The sequence below is a fragment of the Tetrao urogallus genome (genome assembly GCF_951394365.1).
Source record: "Tetrao urogallus genome assembly, chromosome: 3".
Classification (NCBI taxonomy): domain Eukaryota; kingdom Metazoa; phylum Chordata; class Aves; order Galliformes; family Phasianidae; genus Tetrao; species Tetrao urogallus.
The window spans coordinates 55,919,582-55,944,306 of NC_136815.1; the positions used below are offsets into that span (position 1 = coordinate 55,919,582).

The window sequence follows — 24,725 nt, forward strand, 5'->3', positions numbered from 1 at the left end:
GTAAAGTTCTAATGAACAGGAAGGAAACAGCACACATGTTATTTTACTAGTAGGCTACATCAGGCATAGGTGTCAAGGTTTTGGTAGCAGGGCTGGCTCTGTGAGCAGAACCCAGCTGTGGCCCGATGTCAGATCAAAGCCAGCCTCAGCCTGCTCCAAGAGGGCCCCATCGCTGCCAGAACTGAGCTGGGTAATGCTGGGTGTGCTCTGGGAGAGCAGATGAAAGGAAGGGAAAACTGCTGAGCAAGACCAGCCAGGAGGAGAGAGGGAGCGAGAGAAAATGCAAGAGAGACATCCCTGCAACCACCAAGGTCAGTGCAGAAGGAGTGGAGGAGGTGCTGTGCAACAAAGCTCTTTTTTGCTTTTGCAATTTTATGTGTTCTTGCATAAGTTTTACTTACCATCCTTTTTAACTTTGTTGAGACAAAAAAAAACATAGGAAAGCAATTCTAGTTCATCATCAGAATAGAGCAAGTGAAAAACAGAGCATTAATGATTTACCAGAATTCATTCTTTACATACTATCAGAGGTAAAACTGCTAGTATTCCTTTTTCATAGTAAAACAGGTGGTTAATCCCTTTTGACTTAGTCCACCTCTGGGACATCCAGTTCAAAATTTAGTATTTTGTACTAATCTCAGTTCAGAGAGCAGAAGGTCACAAAAGCAGACCCAAAATTAATTAAACAAAAAAGAACAGGATTCTTCATTTCAGGTTATAATATAAACGTTGGTTGAAACCCTTCACTAGTACCAAAAATCATGGAGTCACAGAGAGCATCCAGAGAAGGGTTATGAAGATGGTGAAGGGTCTGGAGGACAAAATGTATGAGGAAAAGCTGATGTCCCTGTGTTGGCTCAGCACAGAGCAGAAGAGCTGAGGGGAGGCCTGATGGCGGTTGCAGATCCTCACAGGGAGCAGAAGGGCAGCGCTGAGCTCTGCTCTGTGTGACAGCGACAGGGAATGGCTTGGTGCTGCGTCAGGGGAGGGCAGCTGGGGGTCAGGGAAAGGGGCTGCACCACAGGGCGGTGGGCATGGAACAGGCTGCCCAAAGCAGTGGACACAGCACCAAGCATGCTGGGGTTCAGTTTGGACATTGCCCTCAGGCATAGGGTTTGAATTTTGGCTGGTGCTGTTTGGAGCCAGGAATTGGACTCAATGATCCTTCTGTGGGTCCCTTCCAACTCAGGATATTCCATGGTTCTGTGGTTCCAGGAGCACAGCCGAAACTCCCTGCCATTCAGGAGAGGCCCACAGTAGAGCAGGCTGTCCTCCTGCAGCCCACGGGCACTACTACACAAAGTAGATCTCCACAGGTAAGCTCATGGAGGAGCCCACAGTGTAGCAGTGAATAAGTCCTAAAGAAAGTAAAGCCCACGGAGAGCCTCCATTGGAACAGCACCAGGCCAGAGCTGCAGCCCATGGAGAAGAGCCCACAATGGGACAGGAGGACTGGGAAACTGCTGCCAACAGAGACCCATCTGAAACAGTGCTTGGAGAGCTGCAGCCTGGGGGAGGCCCATGCAGCATCAGTTCAGGAAGCATAGCATCCCGTGGGATGGACCACACTTGGAGCAGGCATAGAGAGTAACCACAGAGGAGTGGCAGAGAAAGCACTACAGACTGACCACAGCCCCTCTTCTCTATTGTCCCGTGTAGCGTGAGGGGTAGAGGTAGAAGGAGCTGGTGTGGAGGGGGAAGGTGTTTTTAGTTTGCTTTTAGCTCTTGCTGCTTTAGACTGCTAGTAGTGGACAATAAATTACCCTCATCTCCCTATTCAGAGTCCTTTCTGCCCATGATAGTAAACGGTGAGTGATTTCTCTGTCCTTAACCCATGAGTTTCTTCAACAGAACGGGGGAGAAAAGAGGGAGTGAGAGAATGGCATGGTGGAGCTTAACTGCCTATCAGTGCGAAACCACCACGAAAGTTAACAGTGAATGCTCTTAAATCCCGTGCATCTTAAATAAGGTAGAGCTTCTTCACAGTATGGCTCTCACAAGAAGTAATTTATTAACTATACTCAAAGGTGTCTATAAAAAAAATTATTCCTAAAAATATTTTCAATGTGTACAGTACCAGCAACAGACTAACAATGTGATGTTTAACAGGAAAAAAAAAACCACAATTTTTTTTATCAATGTTCCTCTTCAATTTATCCAATGTCAATTAACAGATGTACGCAGTTTTACTTGTTAATGAAAAGCCAAAAGTGCAAAACTTGCAAATAGTATTACCCATTCACATTAAATTTTAAACATGAAATACACAGGGTTCACTTTATTATTATTATTTTAAAGCAAGGAAAGCAACAATATAATTATATCAGTACTTTGTTCCATACCAATTATTAACCTTTTCAGTGCTTATGTAAAGAACAAGACTGACTATGAAATACTCTTTGGTTTCTTCCAGCCACACCAACTCAGCACAGACTTTACCTTCTGAATCTGCATAGACTGTGGTATAGATATGACCCATATAATCATAAAGGTTGGACACTTTGGAGGAGAGTTCCATGCAAACTGGGGCACTGAAACACCAGAAGGGTTTTTGAGTTTCATCCAAGACAGTAACATCCATCATGTAACAGTCCTACAAACAAAAGCAGAAGAGATTACTTTCCTACACCAAGGCACAGTAAACAGTTCTATCCCTGATTTTAGGGAGAAATACAAAGGTTTCAGTAGACAGCAAGTTTTGGAATGAAGGAAAAAAATTCAAAAATATAACTGATAATCTTTCATTGATTACCACAAACCAAGGTACTTACTTAGAGAGTTCTTACAGAAATCAAATTTGCATCATACAAGCATCAAAAAAACTCAAAGCATCAAAAAATTGCAAAACAGAAGGTAGCACTGCCACCCTAAAGCAGATGTTATTTCTTGAAGACTTTTTAAGCCTTTAAAGTCTGAGGTTCAAAAAAAGAGATAATCCTTTCAATGTGAGAAATAAACTTAAGTTCAAACTAAAGTCTCAACTTCCATGAATGCAGCAATCCTTGCAAAAACACACGATGAAATCACCCTTCAGGCAGCCAACACAGACAGTTACTCTATTTGCCAGCTATAATGGAAAGGCGACTTTCTCTATGGCTGCAAGCATCAATTCCCAAAAAGGTATTATTTTAATACATTGTTCTGCCCTCCAAATAATTCTTCCTGTTAAAAATTTCTTGAAAAATATTTCCTTAGAACACTACACAGTTACATCACTTTCTCAGGCTAAAATCAGGATGCCAATTCTGGGGCACTTGAAAAGTGAAGGTTTTATTTATGTGCCTGAAAAGCACGCGGCTTGCTTATTATTGTTACCATCAGTTGTTACCTATTCTCAGCAATTCTGAATCATTAAGTGAATCAGTCTGTCTTAATTACGTTGTATATATGCATTATTTCCAGAAGCATCATTTGTTCCAAAAGCATAACCAACACAACATCGCACATTCCATGTCAAGAAAGTATTTGGAATGCTTTATTTCTCAGTACTATATAGCTGTGTTTCTGTTGCTTTAACAATTTCTTCAGTGTTATTGTACTTCAAACAAACAACACAGAGCAGATGGCAAAACCTTAAATGAGATACAGAGGCTTCCTTAAGCTTGTTAATACAGACTACATTGAGAATATACAATTCAAACTAAATTTGATGATCATTTAATAACTTATATTAGGTATAATTACCACTTGACACACAGTAGTCTCAAGTGAATCCTAGGGAAAAATATGTACTGTAAGAGACCCACCTCCCTACTGAGATGGTATCAGCAGTGTTCAAGTCACTGTTAGTGGGACCGAGCTTCTGCTCTTACCTTTATAAAATCTGGTGGATATTTTACACAGTGGCTCTGTGTTTACAATTGCTACTGAGATAAAGGAGAAGGCTCAGAAGAGGCAGTATATTCTGAGGACATGGCTTAGAGACAGGAATGGTAGGTCAGGTTGATCCTTGCACTTGATAATCTCAAAGGTCTTTTGCAACTGGATGGTTCTGCAATTCTAAGAATTACTATTTTCTAATCTGACACTTTACATTTCAAAGGCCAAACGTGAAAAGTAAAGCAGGGTGACCCTGACCATTGGTAGCTCTTCTTTCTCCATGTGTTCACGTAATTCAATAACTTGTTTTCAGAACAAAGATCCAGCAATGCCAAAGAAAGCTTTCTTTCTTTCTTAGAATATCAGATGAACTTCAAATAAATTCAAAATAGCGTCATACTCTGCTCTTGTCACTGATTTTATTTGGCCTTCACTTGTTTTAAGAATTTTAGAGATTTATGTTAAAAGCTAAATTGAATTCTACCTACAGCTATGTGTCAACATGAGCAAGCTCTCAGCATAAAATGAGGCATTTAAAAAAAGACTGATATTTATTTTTTTCCTAAAAGCAAATATTCAGAATAACTTATGTTGCAAATACAAAGGACAGAATTGTCTTAAGAAATATTTCCTTAGCTAGAATTCCTTCTACTATAACATACAGTATTCTTATTAACAGCAAGAGCAGAAGGATTTGTAGTCCTTTTGAAAACACCTAATTCAAAATAGTTTGGTACAAACTGAGGGAAAAATATGCGACTGGACATCACAGTCACCATGTAAACAAGGGAAAAAACTGCTACAAATAATTACAAAGAAAAGACTGGATGGAAACTCTAATTCAAGCTCAATTCTAGTTAATCTTCTCAACAGATACACATTGGTTACTACATTTTAAGATAAAGTTTGTACTCTTCATTGCACAGGAAAGCTGCTTGACATAAACAGTGGCTTATGTTAATGCCTATGAACAAACCACTATGCTATCAAACAGTGCCTCATTCCACCTTTATGCAGGATTAGGAGAAGAGCAGTTTTATTAATTGCTTTACTCTTTTCAAAGTAAATGTCAAAACTGAAATAAAATGTTGAACAAAATTATTTTATAGTAGGACTCGCAGGAATTTTGGTACTTCCGAAATTTCAAAGCAGCTGAAGTGCATTTAGAAACATGCGCCTCCACTACTGCAAAGTCTACACAACTGCATTTGATCTTTCTTCAAAACCATTCTTTTAGGAATTTTATACAGGAAAACAAAAGAGAAGTCCTCTATAATACAGTTTTTTAATCCAGCTGATCCCCTTTGCATGACTCAAGAGCTAAATTCTGACTGAATGCAGGCTGTATTTTCTGACGGTGTGCACTGGCGTTTCAGTATTCTTCAAAAGTTTCTAACTTTCATTGCACATACATGCTGCAACATAACAGTATTTCCCCAAGGTTCAAGATTTATTGCTTGCAAGGAGAAAGAAAGGCACTTGCACATCTGCAGTACCTTGTTGGTCCAATGCTTCCAAGCACTGCTAGTCAGACACAGCATGTTTGTTGTGTCAAAAGCATTGCAATCATCAGCAAACATGCATAATGGGTCTATCATGGATTCTATTCTCTAAACAAAAAATTTTTTAATATCTTATTTAGAACATATATACATAATCCTATTTAGACATGAACGTTTCCAGAAATGAGAAGTATTTTTGACTGACCTTTACAATGCCTTTAAAGGCAGTTGTTTCCCAGGATAAGCCAACTGTCCCAATAAGAGGTATGTGCTTTGCGTTATCCTTTAAGCTTACAACTGTGAGCTTCAAATATCCATTTTCAATGTCACCTGAAAATATTAACATACATAACATTATACTTCCACAAATAAAACCAAATCAAACACACTGCAAATATTTTTTCTTCTCTCTCTACTTCCCTCTGTACCTTTAGTTGCCACCTCCTCACCTATAAAGCAACTCAGACATACACCACCAGCTAACTACCCAGCACATCACAGAGAATTTAAGTCACAATTCAGAGCTTTGATGCCATGATCCAAAGCAGAAACAGCAGCTAAAAAAATTTTGAGTATACAGATCTGATGGCTACCTAAAGGAGTTATGCAAGATGCAAGGAATACACTTCATGTTTAATGTCAGTCATGTGCAGAAGTGCCTCCATCACTGCCTGCCCCAGAAGTCAAGGTTAACGTGTAATACATGAAATAAGTGATTAAATATCTTCCCTTCATTTTTGTTTACTATTATTATTTCTCTGCTTCCTGAAAAGCAGGAAACACGGCTACCAAACACAGCAGTCCATGTGTGGCCTCATTAGAGCAGAGAAGAGGGAAAGGGTCACTTCCCTCCACCTGCTGGCAGTGCTTTGATCAATGCAACCTAGGATACCATTAGCCTTCTTAGCAAGAAAGGCATATTGCTGCCTTATATTCAGCTTGGTGCCCACCAGGACCCTCAGATTATTTTCTGCAAAACTGCTTGGTGGCATCCAGTAAGTACTGATGTCTGGAATCAAATGCAGAGCTTCACATGTCTTGAGTCTAAATGTCGTGTGTTGAGGTTCTTCTGGATGGCAGCAAAACAATCAGAGAAAGATCTGTCACTCCACCCTAGTTTTCTGCCATTAGCAAGCTTCTAAAGAAACACTAGATCATTTTTAAAGATATTAAATAAGACTGGAACCCATACTGATCACTGTGTTGCTCCACAAGTGACTCCCAACTAGACTTTTTGCTGAGGACTACCATCCTGCGGGCCTGACTATTTAGCCAGCGCATGTCTCCAGGCAAAATGCATCACTCCTGGCAAGACATCCATTATCCTTGTAGTGAAGTCCCATTAGAAAACCCAAAGAGGAAAAACAAGCAGAATTCCCATCCAGGTTCCAGTTCAACATGAAAAAAAAAACCTGCTAAGTATACCTGGTACCTACCCAAGTGATTCAGTTCCCAACTTCAGTAAATCAAATCCAATGACAAGATTTCATTCAAGATAAATATTCAGGCTCTACAGAGTGAACATTAAAAGCCCGCACTTAAAGATGAGCTTTTATAAAGGAAATGTAAAATAACATCAGTCAACAAGCAAAAGAAAGAAAGAACTCAATAGTTCATAGGCACTTACGAGTGCCTATGTGGCCAAGTGAATTTGTTAAGCAGGTCTTAATTGTAAAAGATGACTTAATGTTATTTTCATAGACAATGCTGTGTTTCACCAATTCTGGTGGCCACAACATGCCTTACAGTGCTGAAATAATTTAAATTCACAAATCAATCCTCAAGGTCAAGTGAAAAAATTCCAAACACACAATGCAATATTTTACAAACAAATCTTACAAGCACTCTAAACACACACACACACACACACAAAATAAATCACCTTATTACATTTTCAAGGCACAACACATCAAGTGACAATGAGTATTAATAAACTACAAAACTGAAGCTTAGGCCACCATAGGGCTACAAAGCTATCCTTGAAGAGTTGAAGAGCTAGGTAAATACATTTCAAGAATGTTTATTTAAAAGCTAGATTCATGATTTTTGCATGAGTCAGATGTAAAAATTTGTCACAGGTTTCTGAAAACAAGGAAAGTTTTCTAATACATTCAATTTGAAATCTTTTAGCATATTCCTCCTACAGTACCTGTCAACAGTAATGTGTTAGCGATTCTGTTTAAACATAAGGAAACAGAATAAAACGGTAAACAACAGCCAAAACAGGGTGCTGAAAAAGCTAGCTACTGCAGCACAAGTATGAACTAAAAAAAAAAAAAAGAAAAAAAAAAAAAACTGAAATCACACTTAGTACATCCACATGGTTCATTGAAGTGCAATATAACTTTTTTAATTTAATGCTATGAATTTTGCAGAAAGAATTGAACACAGAGAAGCAAGAATGAACACAGCATTATTGGATACTAATGAAAAGCTGATAAATAAAGCAATTAGAACAAATAAAACAGTTATTCTGCAGTACCCAGAAGTTATTCTGCTGGTAACGCAGCAGTGTCTATAGCTTCACAATGTAAAAAAGGTAACTAAGTAAAACTTCAGTATGACATCTGAAAAATGTTCTGTGCTTCAGGTTGTAAAAATTGCCTCTAGCACATCATATTCCTAATTGTAAGATAAGTCTGGATGGGTAGAGAATTTTAAGATAACACAAGACTTCTCACTATGTTGGAATCCTCCATTCTTCAGAATCACCCCATGGAAATAGAAATGACTGTTGTTAAACAGAACCAAAAAACAAAGTTCAAACCATGAAATACAGGCTTGGACTCACCTACACTTTCTGAAGCACCACCTTAACTAGAAAGAGCAAAAAGAAAGACAACAAATCACTGTGAAGCTATGTTACAGCAGAGAGCCATAAACCGCCTCACTACATTATTTTCAAACAGAAACTAAGGAGGAAACCAAGCATTTTCCAAAAGGAATTACTGTACAACTATATGGAAGATGACAGATGAGCTTATTTGCCTGCAGAACCACAGCTTCAGCTGGCTGATATCCTCTGAGAGCAGAATGGAGTGACTTCCTCATGCATTTAAAGGACACAAAGTCAAAACAGACAAGAAAATACTAGTGATCATAAAACATTCTCTAACTATCAAAGTTAGATGGCATCAGAACTTCAGCTCCTTTCTTTATAGCTTCTTATAACTTCTAAGTAGCAAAAAAGTAATACCAATAAAGTAGATGTGCCACATATTGCTTTATCTTTTGCAGCTGGACAGCTAGGAGCCACGGATTTTCATTTTAGACAATAAAACATGGCATTTACTTCAGAAACAAGCAGGGAAAAAAGATAGAAAAACAGCCACCCACATTCCCTGGCCAATTCACACAAAATAATAATAATAATAATAATAATAATAAAAGATCTTCTAAAGGTATAAAGAGGATTCCTGTAATAATAGCATCTCAGTAGAGATTTCTATTGCTACGTGGATAAAAATTCACTGAAGTTTAATCTCCTCATGTTTCTTTATTTCAAGCTTGGACCTTTTAGGGAATCTGAAAATGTGTATGTTTCAAACGTTTCAAATTCAAAGGACTACAACAGCGCATGCTACACAAAAGCCTGCAGCCTACATTTGAATTCTTCCAACACTGCAGAACAGTCAAGCCTGATAACAGTGCCCTCTGCTGTCTTCTTTAAACACAGTATTTTCAGAAATCAACAGAAGGCTTGTTGGTATCCTTATTAGAAAAACAGTAAGAAGTAATAATTAATTCATGGTGCCTTATTTTTTAAGATCTGAGATTTATGAAAAACGATTTCAAGCTTGACTAAGCAATTATCTTCTGCATTTTAAACCAATACATTTGCTTTGTGGGCTAGGGAAAGGATGAGATTAGGCAGGACCTTCTATTTAAAAAGAAAAAAATGGCAGAAAAACAGAATTTTATGCAACAAACGAGCGAGTATTCATATTTTCTGCAGTTTCACTGTTCATGCATTTGTCAATAGAGAGTTCAGTGGGCATATTAAATTGTTAATGCTTAGCTTTAACAAGTTACAGTATTTACTTACAAACATGCATATACAAAAATACTCAGTAGTAACTGTCTCCAAGAAAAACACATCTCTGGCCAGCTTCACAGAATCTGTTGGCATTGTTGTAAGTGAATAATATGCAGGATGAAAAAATAAACAGAAAGGGCTCTGTCACCAGATTAACTTATATTGTGAATGAAAGATGCCAGCAGAAGAGATCTTTGCTGGTAAAGCTTACTCAGGAATGTAACAGTCACTCCAGGAGGATTCTTAGAGAACCACTTGTTCCCAGAGACTCCTGCTGCTGTCAAACAGTTGTGCAGCTGTAGGCAGGGCAGTGTTAAAGCCAAGCCAAAAGAAAGATTATCCATGTGGTTTTGCAAAACCTTAGTGAATTATTAATTTGGGTTGAATATAAACAACCCTATTAAAAGAAAAAAAAAAAAAAAGAATTAAAAAATACAATATAGTTAAAAATAATCAAGGAAATTTTTTAATACACACACACAAAAAAGAATGGCAGAATGGGCAACCTTAAACTGACCTACATAAAAGCTGTAAATCTTTAAGTCTGAAGAATATCTTATAAATACATTTACATATGCATCCTTCCATGTACCTACAGTTTGCTTGAGAAGAATTCTACAGAAGCATGTCTCCAGACTGTCTGAGAAGAACCTCACTGTCACAGAATCACAGAATCATAGGGGTGCTCCAGAGATCGAGTCCAACCCCGCTGCCAAAGCAGGTTCCCTACACCAGGTTGCACAAGTAGGTCCCTTATATTATAAAAGTAGGCAAGAACATCAACCTGAGCAAAAAGCTGTGCCACTGCACTGAACCAAATGAAAGCATCCTGATCATCTACAGAACGTACAGCTCAGGCCCAACATATGTTAATGTAATAGCAGACAGACTTCACACAGAGCAAGCTTACAAAACCTTATGAAACACCATGCAAATATAAAGAAATAATGCAACAAAAAATTACAGTTCGCTCTAAAAATTAATATCAGTTTCTTCCCTTACCAGAGGTAAACTGAATATAAGAGGGAAAACATAACAGTAGAGATAATTTTATAAACAGACGTTACTGTTCTGTGAATTCAACCTTTTCTGCAGAAGAGACTCTTGAATGTTCCACACATGTAAGTATGCTTTCCACCGTGCATATCAAGATGTAGGTCGTAGTCATGCAGTCCATATTCCGGGTCAATATCATCCAGCACAGGTTTATCAGGTTGAAGAACGTACTGACTGTTAAGTCAAAAAAAAAAAAAAAAAAAAAGCAACTGAGTTAAGCAACAGGGAAGAATTTAATACAAAGAGATACAATATATAGCCTACACTGAGAGGATAATTTTGGAGAAGTTATGAGAAAAAAAAAATTTGGAAGATACCCTATTCGCTTTTTTTTTTTTTTGCCAATACTTTTGAAAGTCAAACATCTCCAGTTCATCATGTTTCTCTAACAGCTTATTAGGAAACTGTCCAGTCTAGCCAAAGGCAGAAAATACAAGAGTCGACTTTAAAAGAGACATCTGTAACACTCCTAAATACAGACTTGTTCACATAAGAAGAAAAATGCATCGTTTTAGTTACAAATCTAAAAGCCAGTGAGAGACAGACTTCTCCAGAATATCAGTTATTGTCTGTGACTACTAAACTATTGCACACAAATGATCAGTAGAGCCCAAATTCCAGAGCAAATCCTACATAGTGTCCTTTCGCTGTTCAGAGAGATCATATTAAGTCTTACCTTAAATGAAAAAAAAAAAAAAAAAGTCATACCAAGTTATAGCAGGCATGCAAGACTACCACTAGCATATACAACTCTGTCTGAGCAGCAAGTTGAGCAGGTGGGAGGAGGGGAGAATAAATCTCTAAAATAATCTGCTACAGCTAAAAATGTTCTTACCATTTCAAACCATTTCTAGATATTATTTACACAGGAAGAAAACACTTCATAGGAAATTCAGTCACCTTTACGACCAGACTGAAAGGCACCTTACCAATATACTAGGATTTTTTTTCTTCCCTCTTATACAATTTAAAATTATTTTCCCACGCCCTAAAATGTCTTCTTTTAGGTCTCCTTCTGAGAGGAGGAAATGAAAGGCCTGCATGTGAAAAGGGAGAAAGTATTTGGAGAAAGAGAATAATTCTAACTTTTTCAAAATAGCAAATACTTGTATGATTGAATCATCTCCTTAACAGCATAACAATGGCAACATTTCAGTAGAAAAATACTTCTGTACCTTTGTATATAGTTACCCTAACTTGTTTCTATTGAACAAGAATGGTCAATTACTGCCTAAATACAAACTCTTATCAGCAACCAATTCTAATTGGAAAACTAAAAGTTTTACTCATAAGGTTATCTTTATTGCCCACAAAGAAGGGGAAAAAGAAAACAAAAAAAACAAACTTACACTGTTGCAGAACCCAAAGCACTTCTCTCAAGAAGTTGATGATAATGAAGACTCACCATAACAAAAGCAATTTCATTACTTTCCTGCAAAGATAATTAAAGTAGGTGCATTTTCATCTGGAAATACTCTTTTTTACAAGGTCTTCCTGAGCATTAAAATTCATTGATAAATGCTGCTGCTTATTACCCTGCCTGTTATTGTAATAATGGCACCATTTAACACATGAACAAATACTCCTATAACTGCTACTCTTTTCATAAGAGTACAGAATGTATGTAAAAGATCACTGCACTCCTGCTTCATGGGGAAAAGCAAGGAAACTAGCTATGCCAAGGCAAAACTTAGCATCAACAATTCATGAATCTTACCTCTCTAGCACCTACTTACCACTTCAAGGAGGATACCTAAGAAGAATTAAATAGACCTTACTCTCAGCTACTGAATACCTAAGCATCAAGCTTTACATCCATAAGGAACTATTTGCAAAGAGGGTAAACATCAGTGTTTATGGAGCTATTCAACAGAAAAACTGAATTTCAAAGTAAAACCCTAGATGTCTTCACTAGATTGTATACTACTGGAAAAGTGGTAAGACATACATTCTATAGGCCTGAATAGCTCAAAGAAAAATTAAAGCTTGTGTTGAGAACTAAACAGAGCCAAAGATATATATTTTACTTGCAGAATTAGAGAATACAAAGATTCTACCTCTCACTTTGTTAAGAAAAATGCATTTTTAAGTCACATATTTGCATACACATCAGTGGTAAAAGTGTTCACTGTCAGCATTCTATTATACTCCTAAAAAGCAGTCCACTATTGTTTTCATCTCTCTGGGTCACCAAATAGAAAATTACACCCCCAATCACAAATTTTTTTAGCTATACCCATACTTTTGTAGTGTAAAATTAAAACTATAGAAGATATAATGAGACAGATTCATTAGTCACGGCATCTCCCCATCTTCCTCTTTCCAAATACCAGAAAGCCCACATAACCTGTTTTTGGTAGTCAAGACAACTAGCATCAACCATTTCTGTTCTGTTGCCAAGCTATGTCTAAAAACCAAGATGTCGGGCATCTATGACTATTACATTAATCTACAACTAACTGCCTATGCTTACTCTGCCCACATAGCAAGCAAGAGCAGCTGCTCAAAGATTAAGCAGGAAAAATGTATTAGAACGTGACAATCAATTGTTAACACATTTGTGGAACTTATATCTAAACCATTTCCAGGTGCTGAAGTTCTTCTTCCAAGCACAGGAAGAGCTAACATATCAACACAACCATAGGGACAACAACACAGGGACACCAATCTACTAAATAACATCTGAATATCAAAGGAAATTGTTGTTTAGTTATTTGAGCTTTTCAAAGATTGAGAAAGTCAGTATCAGGCTTGCAGATGTCACCCAGTCCCAAGATTTCTAGGAAACTGACTCCTTTAAGTAATAGTGAAGCATCCTTTCCGTGGTTTTAAACAGTACCTCTCTGGTAATTGTGTGTATTTGAGATAGCAAGAGTTCCCAGCTGAAAATAAAAATAGTTCTGAGTTACTGTTCATAGCCTCCCTGAGCAAAGCTCCTTGCCAGTGCTAAAGAGTATAATTAAATCTACCTCATAGCCATGGCAGGGGGAACAAGGAATGGCTGCCGCCCCTGAACTCAACCCAAGAGCAGAATGTTTGAACCAGACTTTCACAGAATCTTGCTTTAAACCACTTCAGGAAGACACCTGGGTCCCAACATATCCATCCAGTGCGAAGATGCAGATTCCTTCTAAGCAGATATCTGCTTTAGAAGTTTTGACCTGCTCTCAAAAAGATGTTCATCTCTATGTACAGCTCACGGAGACTAACCCCTCAATGTAGATACTTTAGTTAGACACTGAATATCACAGAGCATCCCCACAAGAGCACTACTTACAGCCTTACCACTGCTAAGAATAGGATACAATTACTTGGTGATGTAGACCAAGGGAAGCAATTGGCTTCCAAGGTGCTTTGTAGGAACGTATTGCTTTAAATTGAAAGGAACAGGTCAAGGAATGAGTACAGGGGCTGCGAAGCACTGTCATCCTCAAAACTCTGCTATTTAAAATGTCTTTGAGTAATCAAAATTTGACATACAATGACTGCAAAATAAATACAACTGAACACAGAAATAATGTCTTTACAGTATCTAATACATTGATATAAAACAGTTCTTAACTTAGAGGCTTTTTTGTTTGTAAGTACAGATACACTTGTGACTGCTTTTTAGAGTACAGTAAATGATCAAATGACTGTTTCTACCTGTATTTTCCTGCTTTTAGTTTAGACAAGAGCTCTAAAATCCAAAGTAAGTAAATAAATAAATAAACAGAAAAGATGCAATAAAACTAAAAAGCAAAATGTTTCCTTACCTTCCACAGTCCTACAACAAGTCCTGGATTCAAACTGAAGAGTTGGACAAGGTTATCAGACCCAACTGCTACACTGCTTTCAGTCAGGTGAGAGAGAGAATACTCAGCAATTAAGGAACGTCGACGAGGACTGTGATAAGAACACACAGAATATAGTAACAAGATTACAGACATAATACAGATAGACTTTCTAGGAAAGAAACAAATTAGGATCACTCCTACAGCATAATTATCAACAAGTAACAACAATAAAAATGTCAAAAATCCTATGCTAAAACTCACCCATTCTTGCTGGAAGCTGCGCTTTGGCCAGGAAGCAGTGGTATAACTCCAAATAATTTTAGAGTTGACAGAATGTCTAAGCATGGCCAACCTGTACCATACCAAAATATACTAACAGATGTGTGCTTAAATGATAGGTGTGCCTTCTCCATTACGTGTTCCTTTCCACTTTTGTCCTTTAGAACAATTATCCAACTCAAGCCAGAGGCTCTGTTATTCAGGGATTGAGAAAGAACAGGAGTGTTTAGAAAAACAAACAAAGCATTCACAAAGGTTCTCAAAGTAACTATGCTTACAATAATATTTCTAAATTTGAATTAATTGCTATTCATTTAAATCATTCATAGGCTATAGTTGTACCTTCACAACACAACGTGCATTTTATAGATCTATTTTCACATTTCCTCAGCTTTGCAAAGCCATTAACATTCTGTACATTTTTCTTGAGTAAACGTCTTTTGTGACAAGGCATTGCTTACTTTATAGCATTTTGGTTTTTACATGGAAGACCTGTACACGGATCTACAGGTTTAACAAGTTGCATTACTCTAGTTTTGACAGCAGCTATTTGTTTCAAGATGTATTCTTTCTTCCAGTATCCAGGCTTTCTATCCTCTACAACAGCACAGCTCGAAGGAACAGTTTCCATCCGTAAAAACTCATTTTTCCAGATTCTCCGTTTTGCTGGAAAACAACTGAAATAGATTTTCAGCCAGATTCCACTGGAAAAAAAAGAACACATAGGAAGTTACTTAATTATAAGCAGTAACCATCAAGTCACTTCAGCAATACAATAGAAAGTCCATTTACACAAGCAGATCTCGGTTATCACTGAGCATAACGTTGGTAGAAAATATGAAGTCCCAGAGTATCAGCAAATCGGGCTTAATCTAAATCTAAGTTTAAAGAGGGCATGAATGTGTAGCCTCCCATATACTGGTCATTGCAGAGGCACAGGTTTTACAGTTTTCCATATGATGATCTCTGAATAGCTCATATCAAGTGTAAACCTCAATGCTAAAAGATGGTAGATGTCAGTCAGCATGCCTTATGAGCTTATGAGGCCATCTCAGAGGATACAGACTCTTTGAATATACTTTTTCTTCTACAGTATAAGTGAGATCTACTTAGAACTTCCTGCTCTTCCACAGCAAAAAAAAAAAAAAAAAAAAAAAAAAAAAAAGTTACCCAATATATTCATAAAATTTGCCAGCAAGGTTGATAAATATCACAAATACATTAAAAGAAAACGTTAGGATAGTGCTCTAAAAAGTAGAATCTTTATCTTGGACTTTCCACTGTACTTTGCCTTTCAATAACACAATAGATAAGCGATTTTTAAGTCTTCCTTTGCTTTATACTGCTACTTTCTTCCTTTACAGTCACTGAGCAGATATTAAAAAATAATACATTCAGATTTGAGAAAAAGTTATCAACAGGAATGAAAGAAAAAAGTCTTGTCTGTCTTCCTGAGAAGGTAAAATCCAAAGACAACATAGGCATACCATGACATAAATGAAAACTGTATAAGTTTAAGTAGTTGCTTTTGAAAATTCCACCCCCAAACAATGATGCATTCTCCTCAAAGAAAAATAACCAGTGAAAAAAAGTTACTGAAGAAATACAATCCAGACTGCTCAAAGCTTTTCACTTATTTATGATGGAAATACCAATGACAAGTCAAATCCGTCTGCATTTTTTTTTCCCAAGAGCTCTGGATACCAAGATCAAAGAATTACCCAAGAGGAATGACAGATTCACCTCTTTTCTGCTAGGAAAGGCAAGAGGATTTATTTCTCTCCCAGCTCTCAATTATCTCTAGGGTAGTACAGAGATACTGAGTACAAGATGTTAGACGAACTCAAACAATAATCTGCAAATTACTGTTGCCAATTAGACTGCTAATTCTGAACTCACGAAGCCTACATAACTGCTAAAGAAAACTAATAGCAGAAATCAAATTCTCAAGAGAGAAATTCTCAGTGATTTATCTGCAACATTACCTTTGCCAAATCTCACTTAACCTCAGGACAAACTTACTCTAATGTGCTTTGCAATGCACTTCTTCTCCCTCCTTCAGGAATTATTAAAGCATTCAAGGACTGAATGTATTCCTCTACCTCCAACCCAAGAAAACCCGTCCAATTTTCCTAGCTGAGAATAAGCCTCAACATGCCTTTAATCAGACTCTGTTATTGATGAAGAAATATTCAGGAATTTCGCATAGACCTCACAGCTTCTCAACATAAGCTTCTGTGAATGGTAAAAAAAAGGTTAACAGCCAGGTCAGGGAGAGAAAAAGCACTACTGAGAACAATCTCATTTAAAAAAAACACCAAAGATTTCAGTATTGAAAACCAAAAATGACAAGACAAGAAGGCTGAGGTAATCAAATTTTTTGCCTTGATCTTCTCTGATAACTGCTTGTCACACAGCCCTCGAGAGAGAGATTTGGAAGGAGGGGGTTGGGGAAGCAACATCCCTCCTGTTGTGAACAAAGATCAGGTTCGTGATCACCTGAGGAACTTTAACATCCACATGTCTTTGGCTCCGGAGGACATGTATCCCAGAGATCAGAGGGAATTGGCTGATGTAGTCAGCAAGACACTCTCAACCATACTTGAAAAAGTCATGGCAGTTATATGAAGTCTCTGGCAACTGAAAAAAAAGGCAACATTATAACCATTCTTAAGAAGGGCAAAAAGGATGACCCCAGGAACTACCTACCTATCAGTCTCAGAAATCCTAAAGACATCCAACAAGGAAGCATGAATTTGCCTCTGACAGCAGATTACATGCGGCTTTTGCCTCATAGTGTTAAGAATAGTATTCACCTCAAGATCTCTTATCCGACACTATCACAATAAACCAACTCAATCTCTTCATGCTAACTCAAGCACCAGAATCAGACACATGCTGTCATTCATCACTTGGCCACACTGGCAAAATGGTCTAGGCAAATCTGAAAGATCTTCTGGTGCTCTATCTTCTTAGGTCACGTTATACAGTTACCTTCTACCAATGATCAAATATCACATGACAGAAAGGAAAGAGAACTACTACATGTTGAGCTTGGGGGTAGGGCAGAAAGAGGGGACAGAAACATTTCCCTGGCTTCAACAGTTATATTGAAGACTTCGATTCCAAGGAATGGAGACGTTATGTGAAGAGCCCAAAAACAAAACACAGCACTGGGCATCACAGATGCACCATACTGAAAGACTGATAGCTCAGCTGTGTCAAGAGCCATTGAACCTGCTTAACAGTAAGTACATCCATGACAGCAAAGCTATTCTCAAGAAGATACTCTGCCCAAGAAAATACCAGATTCGTCACAGTTGAAATTTCTCTTAATGCACCAAAAGATTCAGGGACTCAGGAAGGCCCATAGAAATCCAACAGAAAGAAGCGACCCAGTCTTACTGAACCAGACGGTCTCCTCAATAAAGAAAAGCAACTTATCCTCAAATCGTATTTTCATCCATATAGCAATCACTGCTGAGATTAGAAAATGGAAATGCTGAGATGGAAACAGACAAATTACAACAGTTTAATCCTGTTTTACTACTCTGAAGTTGAAAAAGCACATTAAGATACATTACTTGTGTTAACTATACAATTTTTACATGTATGCACATGCTGACAGCCTCAAAAAAAGTAAATCTGGATTATGACCTTCACTTGAAATTCATAAGTTCTAAAGGTTAACTGACCAAATTTTGGCAGATAAGTGAAATACAGATGACTATTAGCTGTAGCAACTTACTGTATAGGAAGAGATGTTTCTCATTTAAATAATACTAATGCAGCAGAATCCTGGGGAAAAAAACGATTCCTAGGTATTCTAGTTACCTGTACAAACAAAAGCTCTTGAACCCTTCATAAAGTCATGTTGAAATTAGCTCAGTGTAAACAATAACAAGACAGTCACCAATACTTATGTCTGGCCTTTCATTTAAAAGTCACCAAAATTGGATAGACAGCAACAGATATAGGCCACCAGTCAATCACTTGACTAAGCCAAATCCTCTGCAAACAGACCAAAAAAAAAAAGCTAAAGAAGTTGGACTTCTACAGTTATCAAAGCTTAATTCCACAAAGCTACTGTCTATACACCACTAAGGACTGCCTGAGCTAACGACCCAGTGCAGGTGCTTATGAATACAAACAGAAATAAATGCAAATTTTACAAAAAAATAACATTTCAAAGCATCGTATTTAGGTTTTGCCTGATAATTCCCACTAAAGTTAATAGGGCACGCATAGCTAAAATTCCATACAACATATTGTACTGTAAGCGATGCAATACACTTTCAGCAGAGTAATTGCCAGTGGGTACTATTCATCAGTGCTCTGGCATCAGTGAAACTAGATTAGAAAGACTAGTAACTCAGGTAAACTCAACTAATGTACAAGTGAGACTAGCACACTTTCCTTACTTATCACTGGCCAGCTGATAGAAGCGCTTATTCACACAAGCAACGTGCAGCAGGGATACAGCATCCAAATAGGAAAATACCTTTATCAGCATTTCTGATGGTATGCTGGAAAACAGAAGAAAAAAACCCGGTTAGATTTGTCTGCAAGTACCAGAAATGGAAATAGCAAAGAACTTTAACACTAAACTGGAGTGAAAGGGGAACAAAACTCCATCTTGAGCCCCAAGACCAAGCCTCACCTCAAGAATTAATATGCAGGGTTTGCATCCCAATTCATCTTTGATCTATCATATTCACTTTCAACAGTTTCTAACAACCTAATAAAGTGTTATAAGACATTGCATGAAGTTTTGGGTTTGCGCCTTCATTGAACTTTAACCCAGTTTGACACAAAACTACCTCATTCAGTTTCTCACTTCTAACAGTGATTTTACAATTTAATCCACGAACATCCACCAGAACTGTGTATACCCACCCATCCCGACTGTGCTGGTAGGATGCACCTGCATAGAAACGTCCCAGTCCAACAGTGGGATCATGCTATATCTCATCAAAATATTCAAATCATGTGTGCTCTGAAGCCTCACACAACTCTAATTTATGCTAACAGAAAGATGTGAACTTCAAAATAAGAGTTGTGCAAAAGCATAAAAACATTAATTTTCTGTCAGGCGGCTTGCTGAACTGCAGGTGCCAGCTGCAAAATTCCACATGCACTGGTTTTTCTGCAGTCTAAGTACAAATGAACACAGACTGGAGATAGGACACTATGATTTTTTACTTTAACAGACAGAAACCCTGAACCCTTACCGTAGTATCTGGTAACAGCACAGAGTTTATTAAGTAAATTTTAAAAAGTATTTTATACTCTTACTTTTTAGAGCATGGCAGTATGATAATATCAAAACCACCAAAAAAAAAAAAAAAAAAAAAAAAAAAAACCAATCCTGTGAAATAAACACTTCAGCCTTGTCTCTTTTTTTTTTCCAGTTGTATCATTTAAAACACCTGCTGATTTATAACACTTTATTCCATATATATATGTATATATGCAGATTTCAAGCGTATAAGTATAATAATGCCAGTACTCCACAGTGTGTATTAAAACTAAAAAATTTAGTTGTACTAAAAGAGAAGCAAGCATGACAAAACTTGCATGGTTATTTAAGTAAAAGGATTCAAACTGTGTCAATTCAAAACAGCTAATGCATTTATTCCAGAGAAAACTTAGAAATGATCTCTTGAAAAGCTACAAATTGTTTAAAGTAATATGTTTTATCTAGAGTTCTTAACAGTAGTTTCTACACCCACATTATTTTTCCTTTGAAGGAAGCTTTTTTCCTCACCTTTCATATCAAACTAATAACACTGTTCAAGGGATTGAACTGGTTATACAATGAAAAACAGAAAAAAGGCTAACACAGAAGGCTGAAAAATACATGAAACAAAGGAACAAAGAAACAATCCTTCATGAAAAATATTCTTAGGTATTTTTGTAGAAACTTGAAAGATTTTCAAAAACAAAATAATTAATAAGTGCTCTTTCAGTGTCGAGTAAGGAGAGAAGCATTTACTTTGGAGCACAACTGCAGCAGCTATTTTCCTTCCCCTCACTCCACCATTTCGGCTCCCTACAAAAACCAGTAAGTATCAAAAACAACATCAGAAGTTTTACTCCAAGTTGGCTTTTCTTTATGTAACACAGTAACACTGTTTTATTTTTAAGGATCATCACATTCCCTGATTTGCAAAGGATTTACTAAAGGCTTTGTATGACTTGGAAAACGTGGCTTGATATCATTTAGAAGACCTACATACTTCATGGGAACTTAGGGATATGGAGTAGAATATCAGAATGTTAGCACAGAAGGTCAGGAAAGCAAATCTCTTCAACTCTGAACATCTGACATGTCCAATGCACAAACTTAATAAATTTAAGATGGTTTATAGCCTGCAAGCACTCTACCTCTCTTAAACTGAAGATATACTTACTTTTCAATGCACACACTAGGTTTTGAATTTATGGGAGGTGTCCAACACAGACTGTCGACATTTACAGTTTCAGAATATTTCCTAGATCCAGCAGCAAAGCTCTGTGACATATTCCTATAAAATAAAAGCTCTTAGTCACATCATTATGCAATGAAGAAATACACATATTGGGCACACACATCTCAGCTGAGGTAAAACGGAATACATGGTAACTCATTATTATCAAATAATCTGAACAATTATCACCAAGTTAAAATGCCTAACATCAGGAAGATGGCAGATTCAAACTCAGGACTCTCTCCTGTGATTAATCTCTCATAGTAGTCAGATCTCCACCGAACCAAATTGCATTTGATGGCGTGTTCCTATCTATTAGACAGCCACATCACTGTTGGCACCAGAATCAAGCTCCAAACAGGCCCCTACACTAAGTCAAACTCACTGCATTAATCTTCTGGTTTGCAGCATTATTCTACAGACATTTCTGAACCATACAGCTTTACTAAAATAACAAATAGAACAATACTTAGAGATTTTCTCAAAAGTTGTCAAGGCTCAAAAGGAGTTCCCTTGACTGTAAAACAGAACCATATTTGAAACAAAGCTACACTCTCATTGCAGGTTTTCACCTATTAAAATACAAGCAACACTGCAGGCGATAGTTCAACAGAAGGTACTAGTGTTTTTATTGCTCAGTAATACAAATTAATTTGGACAGAAATTACTTTCTTTTAATTAAAAAAAAAAAAAAAAGCAATTTTGCATACATCTAACACAAAACCTTAACAAACAAACTGGCAACTAATTTTTCCTAGTTTTCTGGAAGAATGAACTTCGTAAGTCACAATCAGAATATCTTCAAATTACTTGTATATTTTTGGATGGAATTGTTAGAAATATTACACAAAAACATACATATTTCAGTTTGGATGCCAAACTCTAATAGATTAGCAACATTAATAGCAACAAAAAAGTAACCAGATGTCAAATACACCCTGAAGGTCAAGTAAATGTTTCACGGATGTGAGTTATTATTATCAAGTACATTTCAAAAATGAGATTAAGTACCACTGTGAATCAGTTTGTAACAAACTGCACTATTCAAGAGCCATTAAGAGGATTGAGAGCCAAATTCTGTTCAACAGCAGCTGAATTCCCTCTCTACCAATGGAGAGACTCTACCCTAGAGGCACAACAACCTCAACTGCTGTTCCGCTAGCTTTCAATTTGTAGAACTCAGTTTTGTATCAGTATTTTCACTTGTATACCCTGTAGTATTTGCAATGTGAACGTTGCCCTTTATTGTTTTGCAGCTGGCCAGGGAACAATCCTACTTCAGAAAACACAGAGGAAGCTGAGAGTGGTGACAGCACCTGTCTCCTTCTCCAAATGTAGCAGTATAGGTGTAGATAAACATCAATGACAGCAACACTCTGACTTCTGCTTTGCTCCTCAGCTAGCAACTCCAAAGGCTTCTTGAAAGGCGGGCCCTTCTGTTTACAGGTTAAAATGGGGAGGAATGAACCAGCAACATGAACTACAGGGGAGGAATGAACTACACAACAACGTTAGTAGAAATGCGTCTTCTCAACCCTGCTTCTGAACTTGGTGCCGTAGGCTTCAGTACAAACTCCACAGAGAAATCCTCCCGAATCTATTACATGACCTCCAACACGCACATCTGCCACAAAGCCCCCTAAGCACCTCACAGACTGCGTTTCCAAGGGGAAACAACGGAAAGGACAACGACCCACGCCGCCGCAGACGATTGGAGAAGTGCCAGGGGCAGCCCTGGGGAACAGACAACCCTCGGCGGCCTCTTCTCAGACCGAGCAGGGAGGCCATTACCTGAGCACGGCGGCCCGGCCGGACCGAGAGGCGGCAACCGAGGTAAAAGAACACAGCCGCCCAAGCCCGGCTGGAGCAGGTGCCGCTCCGCGGCCGCATTGCAGCAGGGCCGAGCCGCGGGCTACCGCCATGGCAGCCGGTTTGCGCGGTGCGAGGTGGGGAGCGCCGCGCTCCAAGGCGGGGTAGGGCGGAACCGCCAGCGGCTACACCTCGTACAGAGTTGGTTTTGAATGGCAACGAGAGCTCGCAGGCTCGGGATACCGCGCTGTGTGGACCGCGGCGATCTGAGCACCCAAATCGAGGTCTGAAGGAAAGCGTAACGCCGGGCTCTCTGTGGGTCCGGTATATACTGGCACGGCAAATGCGCTGGGGTTATTAAACACTGTTGTTACAGTGCCTCTTACAGATGCTTCACAGAGCAGGAAAATTGGCTCTGAAGTCATAGAATCACATAATCATCATCATGGAAAATACTCTAAGACTGTCTAGTCCAAGCGTCAGCCCATCCCAACTGACCACGTCCCTCAGTGCCACATCCACAAGGTTCTCAACACCTCCATGGATGGGGCATCCACCACCTCCCTGGGCAGCCTGTGCCATTGCAGCACTGCTCCTTATGAGAAGGATTTCTTCCTAACATCTAACCTGAACATCCCCTGGCACAACTTGAAGCCATTTGCTCTTATCCTATCACTGTTATGTGCAAGGCCAACCTGCACCTTACTACAGCCTCCTTTCCCGTAGTTTCAGAGAGCAATAAGGTCTCCTCTGAGCCTCCTCTCCTCCAGACGGAACAAATATTTGAACTCAGTCACAGAATGGCCCAAGTTGGAAGGGACCTCAAGGATCATCAAGCTTCAACCCCCCTGCCACAGGCAGGGCCACCAACCTCCCCATTTAATAGTAGACAAGGCTTCCCAGGGCCTCATCCAACCTGGTCTTGAACACCTCCAGGGACGGGGCATCCACAACCTCTCCAGGCAGCCTGTTCCAGCACCTCACCACTCTCACAGTAAAGAACTTCCCCTTGACATCCAACATAAATTTTCCCTCCCTCAACTTAAAATCATTTTCCCTTGTCCTGCTATTAAATACCCTTTCAAAGAGTAGGTTCCCTCAAGTTTGTAGGCTCCCTTTAGGTACTGAAGGGCTGCAATGAGGTCACCCCGCAGCCTTCTTTTCTCCAGGCTGAACAAGCCCAGCTCCCTCAGCCTGTCTTGGTAGGGGAGGTGCTCTAGTCCCCTGATCATCTTTGTGGCCCTCCTCTGGACCCTCTCCAACAGCTCCCTATCTTTCTTGTACAGGGAGCTCCAGACCTGGATACAGTACTCCACATGGGGCCCCACAAGAGCAGAGTAGAGGGGAACAACCACCTCCCTGTCCCTGCTGGCCACCCCTCTTCTGATGGAGCCCAGGATACCATTTGCTTTCTGAGCTGCAAGGGCACACTGCTGGCTCATGTTAAGTTTTTCATCCATCAGGACCCCCAGGTCCTTCTCTGCAGGGCTGCTCTCAAGGACTGCTCCTTCCAGTCTGTGTAAATGTCTGGGATTCCTCCTGCCCAAGTGCAAAACCTTGTCCTTTGCTGTCTTTAACCTCATTAGGTTCACCCAGACTCACCTTTCAAGTCTGTTGAGGTCCCTCTGAATGGCTTCCCTTCTTTCCACCATGTCAACTCAGTCTTATAGAACAGCTTGACTAACTTCTATTTGCACCAGAAATTATTCTCATGCCCTATATCAACAATACATTCCCTAGGAAGCAGGAGCAGAGATTTTTCTAGATATTCTGGAATTTGGCGATCCCAGATATGTGTACAGATGGAGAGAAGAGCTCAGTAAGAGCAGTCCTGTGGAGTGGGACGTGGGGGTCCTGGTGGACAGAAAGCTGGACATAAGCCAGCAGTGTGCACTTGCAGCCTGGAGCACCAACTGTATCCTGAGCTGCATCGAAAGAGGGTTGGCAGCAGGACGAGGGAGGGAATCATCCCCCTCTG

The 24,725-nt window shown here is 38.8% G+C and overlaps 1 protein-coding gene across 1 annotated transcript; it reads right to left on the reverse strand.

Moving 5' to 3' along the window:
* Positions 1 to 2,323: 2,323 nt before the first annotated feature.
* Positions 2,324 to 22,860, reverse strand: FBXO15 (F-box protein 15; the record flags this gene model as incomplete). The annotated part of the gene is made up of 10 exons (XM_079533276.1): positions 2,324 to 2,593; positions 5,527 to 5,651; positions 10,442 to 10,587; positions 11,763 to 11,845; positions 14,169 to 14,298; positions 14,451 to 14,660; positions 14,930 to 15,172; positions 18,890 to 18,994; positions 20,882 to 20,995; positions 22,730 to 22,860. 10 exons carry the CDS (start codon positions 22,858 to 22,860, stop codon positions 2,324 to 2,326), a joined length of 1,557 nt encoding a protein of 518 aa, XP_079389402.1.
* Positions 22,861 to 24,725: the final 1,865 nt, after the last annotated feature.